The sequence below is a fragment of the Gopherus flavomarginatus genome, chromosome 1 (genome assembly GCF_025201925.1).
Source record: "Gopherus flavomarginatus isolate rGopFla2 chromosome 1, rGopFla2.mat.asm, whole genome shotgun sequence".
NCBI classification, from domain to species: domain Eukaryota; kingdom Metazoa; phylum Chordata; order Testudines; family Testudinidae; genus Gopherus; species Gopherus flavomarginatus.
The window spans coordinates 52,029,079-52,036,578 of NC_066617.1; the positions used below are offsets into that span (position 1 = coordinate 52,029,079).

The following is a 7,500-nucleotide window of genomic DNA, read 5'->3' on the forward strand; positions in this document are numbered from 1 at the left end:
ATTTAGGTAACACAGGAAAGTCTAGTAAGTAATTCACATAAGAAAAGTATTGATCTAGAAAGTTACTACAATGGTAACAATAAACACAGCTTGCATTTTTCTTTTAAATAACATTTAAGGGGGGAAATACAAAGAAATGTAGTACAAAGATATGCAAATCACCTAAAGGAGATCACATTCCATGTTTACGTTTTACATCAACATGTTCTGTAGAAGGATTTATACACCAAACTCAGGTGGTATTTAAATCCTATGGTGCAGACCCTATCATAAAATGCCTCCTGAGTCCTATTAAGTGTACCCATAGTTTTACTTTGCCTGTCTGCTTATTTAAGATATAATCACAGTTTTGAAGAAAAGATTGTCACTTCTAAGCCTGTCCCCTCAGAACCTGTCTGTTATTAATACTCTACTGGATATTTTCATCTTCAATTGTTATTCTCTGTGGTCTTTGCAAATGCAATGTACTGGAATCTGTGACTATATGGACAAATGAGCTGCAAACATCTAGGGCTGCTGCTTTGAGGAACATGTAAGTGGCATATTATTCTATTGATATGTTTTGTGGTGTAAAGTACTACAGTTAAATTTGGTTTTTAAATCATTTTTACATATTAAATGACCTATTTCTTAGAAGGTTAATAAATATTTAAACACTAACAACTTCAAATTCTTAAATAAAGGCGATGACCTGATTTTCATATGAAAATATAAAATGTGAAAAAGATATAGTTTTAAGACAACTAAGTACTTAGAGGGCACTGAAAAATACATTTCCTCACACTGTAATACAGTAAGTGCTCAGCTGTTAAAATAAAATACACTTGCAATTGAAAGAACGAACAGATGTAAGAGTCTTAACTTCTCAGATTTCAACCATAACTATTTTATTTAATTTTTCCTCACTTTCTGTCATTACTGCAAATATTTAATGGTCAAAGTACCTAGTGAAACTGTTTAATTTTAGCATTAAGAACAACTAACTTTTAAAAGTCACTATGCCCTGGGTTATCTCAGAGGCCCAAATTTGAGTAATTTAGATATACTATTATATATGTTTCTCTACCAAATCTGCTTTTTTATACTGTTTCACGTTAAGTGACACTACTTTCCCTTCAGTAATCAAATCCAGGTGTTGTTAATAAAAAAAATAATCAGTATTTACAAATTAAGGTGAAATCCTGAAAGGTGCTGAGATTGGGGGCCTAATTTACAGAGATGAGTGGGTGTTGAAGGCATCCAACAGCTTAAAAGAGGTGCTCAGCATTTTGGAAAATCAGTTCCCAGATGCTTACCAATTAAATTGATTTTGGCTTACACACTGGAGGCAAAGAAGAAGAGATTAAGTTTGCATATGGTTAGAAGGAAAATAAACCTTACAGTGATGCAAAATTAAACAACTGTACTTGTTAATTAATTGACTTTTAATAGAAACTCTCTTTTTAGTTGGTCAGCAGCTTGTTTTTCTAGTTTTAGAAGTATAAACTGCAGTTAGATGGCATATACAAGAACTAAAACTTCAAAATGTCAAAATGGAACTATCTATATAAAAGTTTTTGCCTCCTTCTATAAATATATGTTAGGCTTTTCAACAATATCAACACATACATAAAATAAACTGTAGACCTTATCTTTCAGGAGATGTTAACTCATCAGTATTTTGTATTTATAACTATCACAGCAGATCATCTGTGTTGTGAGAAGTCACTCTGAGCTCTTCACCTTAGCTCAGACTTTGGAACAATTCATTGTATAAGCAAGCAAAGTATCAAGTAATGTGGCCCTCTGGTGGAACAGTAAGTATTACATTTTACATCACAGTATCACACAGTAAACTAGAGGTTCTAAAAACATTTACTGAAAAGCTTCATAGCAACTTTTATAAATTTGTTATGCAAACCTAATTAGTAAAAGAGCACATGTATTGTATTACAGTGCTAGTAAGATATTACTAATATGAAAACAATATCTTGGTATTTCAGCATTACCATGCACAGAAACAACAACAAATAATGCACTGTACTCTTTGGCTTACACAATACTTTACATTCACTACACATACAAAATCTATATAAGGATGTAAGTAAAGAAACATCTTTATTTGTTTAAGAACAAACACTAAGCAAAACAAAACTTACCTGCTGTTGTTGCAGATGCAGCAGTTCTACTGTGCTTACTTCAGTGCTCGTGTCACCACTTGATCTTCCATCTCTGCTGCCAGCATCTAATTGGCTGCTTAGAGCGCTCATTCCATTTTGATTCATTGAACTGTTGCTTATTGTCTCTGTTGCAGATTCCTGCATCATGACTTAATACCTAAAAGTGATTAAGAAGTATCAATTAACACACACGTTACACCTTCACACTTCCATTATCAAGATGTCCCTCTCTGCCAATTACACAGACAGCATCCTTAGAAGAGGAAAAAAAGTGCATAGTCATTTACCAAGAAATGCAATACAAATTCTGATTTCATACAGAAGCTAATCACTGAAATTATGATTTCTATAAGCAATCTTTGTGTGGTTACATTTAACAGTCAAATAACATACCATGCATGCAGCATGGTCAATAGCATTTATGAACGTCTACATTTTAAAGTCTACCTATAAAACCAGTTTAAATGAAGGCAGGATTTCACACTCCGCTCTATATTTCCTATTATCTTGCTTTGACAACCATGGATGACCATACAGCCTTATTTAAAATATTCACTATCTTGATTCTGTCAGAATTTTACAGCATATCTTACGCAAGGCTGTTGTTTAATGATGCACAGCTAATCATACAAAATTAAAATTTTGTAAGGGTGTTACAAATCATATGGTATCAACCAATGATAAATAGTATAATGGGCTTCTCCTTTTTTGTGACTAAATAAAATTTTGCCTCGGAGGCATTTTAAGAAAAAGCTCCTGCTGCAAACACGTCAGATATTGCCTATTTTTTTAATCAAACGGCTGATATTCATTTATTTTTTTGACATTTAAAACATTTAATACTGTCCTTCCTGGGAAGTAATTAAGCTTATGCATGAGCAGCAATCAAACTGTTCACTTGAAGATGACTTAAAACTCAATTTTAACATAGGCAAATAAATGAAAGATATAAAATTAATTTTCCAGGCATGTATTAGATATGAAAGCTGGAAATAAAATCTATCAAGAATATCACTAATGATTGTGCTAAAAACAGCATAAATTATGCATATTACCTTCTCTACAGTAATAAATGTTTTATCATTTTCACTGCATAAATATACTGTACTTTCAGGATAGCAATGAGATGTCCTGCCAAGATCAGTTGAAATCCTTGCAGTAAATAAAGAACCAACGTGCCCTCACAAACCAGAATTTCAGGGTGCATTTTGCATGTATAATATGGAAAGGTCAATTTCTGTTCTCAAAGCTACCTAAGTCCTATACTGTACAACTGGTATCAAATGTACCTCACTCTCACGTATTATTACACAGTGTCCTGAAAGAATCCCAAAAATAATCTCACTGAAGTGTGTATATAAAGATACCAATATGTAGATAAATAATATGTTTAAGTGAACTCAGTTAAAGAAAAAAAAGCCTGTAATTTAACTTATTGTTGAACTTTCTCACTTCCTTCCAACTATGTACAAAATCTTTCCATATCATGACAAAACATATAACAGGTCAATACAACAAACTACTTTCACAGGATTTTAATCAACCCATGTATAAATTAACACAAAGGAGGACTTCCAAGATAAATAAAAAGTGAATGTGCATTTTGTGTGAAGAAAGCTGAGATAGTAAAATGTAAGTTATTAAAGGATGTTCTGGTCAAGAACAAACAGGATACAAATTAAACAAACATGAACATAGTTAACATAAAAGAGAGCAGCTGTAATAACTATAGTAAACAACTGCAGAACCAGATGTGTTTATATACAAACAATCTTGGTTAAACACTCTATTGAACATAAACTAAGAAAAATAATAGACATGGAAAATGTGATACACACAGTGATAAATTTTACAAGAAGAAAACAAACCTAATACTCTTTTCTGAGATTAGGCAGCTAATAAGTATTCAAATTAGGCATAAATTTTACATGTACAATGTTTAAAATATTCAGAGAAAAGAGTCTGATTGCCTTTAGTAGTTATATGAAAATTCTAATGCGGGTCTTCCACAACTGTGGAAGCAGGCATAATTTTTTATAATATTTACTTTCAATAAACACATTTGGCATGTATATCAGAGTGAAATCCACTTAAAACATCTTATGAACTGTATTTTTAAATGGAGTTTGAGAGTCAAGAATTTCAAATGTTAATCCCCCTTCAGCCAGACAAAGATTGACCCAACAGACAGGTTCAAACTCTTAAAATTTCTAATATTACACTATATTCAACCATGTGGATTAAAAGGAAAAAAGGGCTGTGAATATAATTTAATCAAGCAATCAAACATTAGCAAATAGTTTGAAAATTAAAAAAAGTCAACAATTCTATGTTTACACATATCTGGCTCTTTCATTAGAGTTAGAAGAGAGGGGTTAAACATCTTCCAGTTCATATTAACAAAGGTTTTTATGCCTTGTGGATTTTGTATGCTTGCAAAGCCCTGGAGTGTATTTCAGGCTCTGCATTTTAAGTTACAAAGTGTCTGTGAGCCAGCAGAACCTGGTTTAACAAAACATGCCCAGGAATGATACTCCTTGCTGTAGAAAACAACAGGCTCTGGCCCAACATGGACATGCAGAGAGAAGGGCAACTATAGATTATGAATATTACAATGCGTAATTTATTTGGAGATGAAGTAGAAGAAAGATTTGATGTTTCTTTAGGTAAAAGAAAAAAAATCCCTAGAATGTAATGTTCAGAATAAAATTCCTTTCAGGTAGCTAAAGAATACTGTTAAAAGATGTAGTGCCAAAACTGGGCTAGATTTGGTGGATAACCCATGCCTCCACTTCTTACTACTGCCAGCTAAAAAAGGGATAGTTAAAAGAGGAGAGTATAGAATTCTCCCCCTCACACACCCTTATATTGATTTTATTGTATTTCTTTGCATATCATCACATCCTCATCCCCTTCAATTAGAGTGCCGAAAATATTTATCAAGAATTCAGAATATTGGTGTGGAGATAATTTTGAGCTCAAACTTCATAGCAGGCAGAACAAGGCACTTGTTTTTCTTACTTTTACATTAGCAAAACAATCATAAATAAATACAAAAGAAACAAGTGTTGACATCTTTCAAGCACTGATTATCAGAAATTAAAACTTAAAGTTGAATACTTCTAAAGAGGACCGGAGGAAAATATTTACACATGCATGCATATCTATATACTCACACGTTAATCTCTCTCACACATTTTCTCTCTCTCTCTCTCTCTCTCATTCATGAGCATGCACGTACATACACACATGCACACACTTTTGCTGTGATTCCAAAACTCTTGTTGTTAAAGGTAAGACAGAAAGCTCTGCCTTTAGATATTTTAAACAAAAGTGGCGTTGGGGGGGAAGTCTTTGCTGCTCACTGGAAGAGAGTGTATAGATTATCATTTTAGCATTGGGTTGTACTGCATGTTGAATTCTTAATTCTGCTATTATACATAGGGAATAACCTACATCAAAAAACTCCACACATCCTATGAAGTTAGAAGATACAGTTTTACTTTTCGCCCCTGCAGTAAACTCTAAGTTTTTTGTGTTTTTTTTAAACCAGCAAGTCACTGTACAGATACTTATTCTCTACACCACTTCCCTTTTGAAACATTAAACTGACACTGGAACTGACTGCACAAGATTGCATTTTCTCTTCCTAAACAACTTGAATTGAAAGGTTACTTAGTGTAACAATATTTACTTGCAGAATTGTGTTGTTACCAAGGGTATAATGGATGGTGGCTATGCAGGTTTACGCAAGAATGAGTGAAGCATGAGGCATTAGCCATGTGTTTGACATGTTTCAAATTGCTATAATCCAGCATTAAACACACCCAGCAATTCATGCCATTTCTTGCAGCCATAATCTTGAATAAAGCGTGCACAACCACTTATTATATAAATTAGTATATGACTCCCTTTTATAGTCACAACAGTGCTTTTGTGTTTATTTTGCATCAGGATGTGGTCTTTTATTTGTACAAATAGCAGGATATAAAGACATAGCTCAATTAGGCCTCCTTACTTTATGATAGGGTAATACTGAATGCTAGCCTTGTTTGTTTTATTTTTCCCTAAGAGGTATAGTTTTTGTTGGTGTAAAACTGTAGAGTGTGAAATATTCATTTCCTTGTGTGACTTCAGCAGTGTTTTTTACATTTTTGCAGGTCTGCGTTGACTGTGATGTTCAAGTGTGGTTCTCAACTTCTGAACAAGAATACGTACAGTACGTGAGATTCCTGAACCACCACCAGGGGTCCTTCTTTCTGAGAGAAGTTATGCCTTTAATTAGAGGTGCCACTCTTTTATATGGGGGACATTCTTGGTATTTTTGGCCTGGACCCTGAGGTTGTCAGGGTGTTTTGGCTGAGAAAATATCAAACTCTTACTCATTCACACCTGATGTAAGGTGTTAGTTTAAAATAGACTATAACGTACAAGTTGTTTAATTTTTCTTTTCCCTCCAAAGGACACCATCTTCACAGAATTAGACAGAGGAAAATTAAGTATATGACTGTATTGCGTAACAATACATGCAGACACTTTAAACATGGAAATGAATTATGGCCATCACAACTCATCCAGTTTTAGAAATCAGAAAGACTTTCTCCTCCCCAAGGCTGAAATAGGGTGAAACTGTGACAAATTTTTTAACTTTTATTTAACTCAGAAAACAAGCTTTAAAACCAAATGTTTTGAACCAAGGTATATGCAACATATATAAAGCAATCAGAGCAACCTTTCTTTTAAAAGTAATGCTAGTGACAACATAGCATAGCATCAAACAGAGTTTATATATACGCACATACATGCACGCACGCACACACACAAACATACAATATTATGAACATATAACACTGTGAAATTCTTTAAGGTAACCTTGAATACATACTTCATAATAGCTTCGCTAGAAATTCTGCTTTTTAAACTTGATTATGATGTAAAAGTTAGGGTGAAAAGTTGCGTTTAAATAATGGCAACTTTGTGCTCTACTGGAATTAATTCATCATTGACACCAGGCACAATGCATTTGAAGGCTAGTGCTAGTATGCAAAAAGTCTTTAATACTTAAGATTGCCTAATAAATCAAAATGCCAAATATGAAGGACATAGCTGAATGTGTAAGAACAAAAACTGTAAAAGCACATTGAATATTTTTAAAGATTTCGTTGTTGTTTTAACTAAAACATATTGTCTTTCAAGATATTATTTAAGTGTAAGTATAAATTACTTCAGTGAGTATTTTTTTTTAAAAAGGTAGAGTAAATGAATACTATTAACTGTAATAATTAGGTCAATTAGTACTTAAATTGTTTTACACAATGCACCTTTAAAATGTTTAATGTGC

At 33.1% G+C, this 7,500-nt stretch overlaps 1 protein-coding gene across 14 annotated transcripts in view; it reads right to left on the bottom strand.

Moving 5' to 3' along the window:
• Positions 1-7,500, bottom strand: part of FOXP2 (forkhead box P2) — a 674,789-nt gene that overhangs the window by 257,576 nt on the left and 409,713 nt on the right. For all 14 annotated transcript variants that reach the window (XM_050936167.1, XM_050936176.1, XM_050936175.1 and 11 more), the window contains one exon: positions 2,139-2,316. In XM_050936167.1, coding sequence (XP_050792124.1) covers positions 2,139-2,306 — 168 coding nt within the window. In that variant the 5' untranslated portion in view covers positions 2,307-2,316. The remainder of the gene's footprint in view (positions 1-2,138; positions 2,317-7,500) is intronic.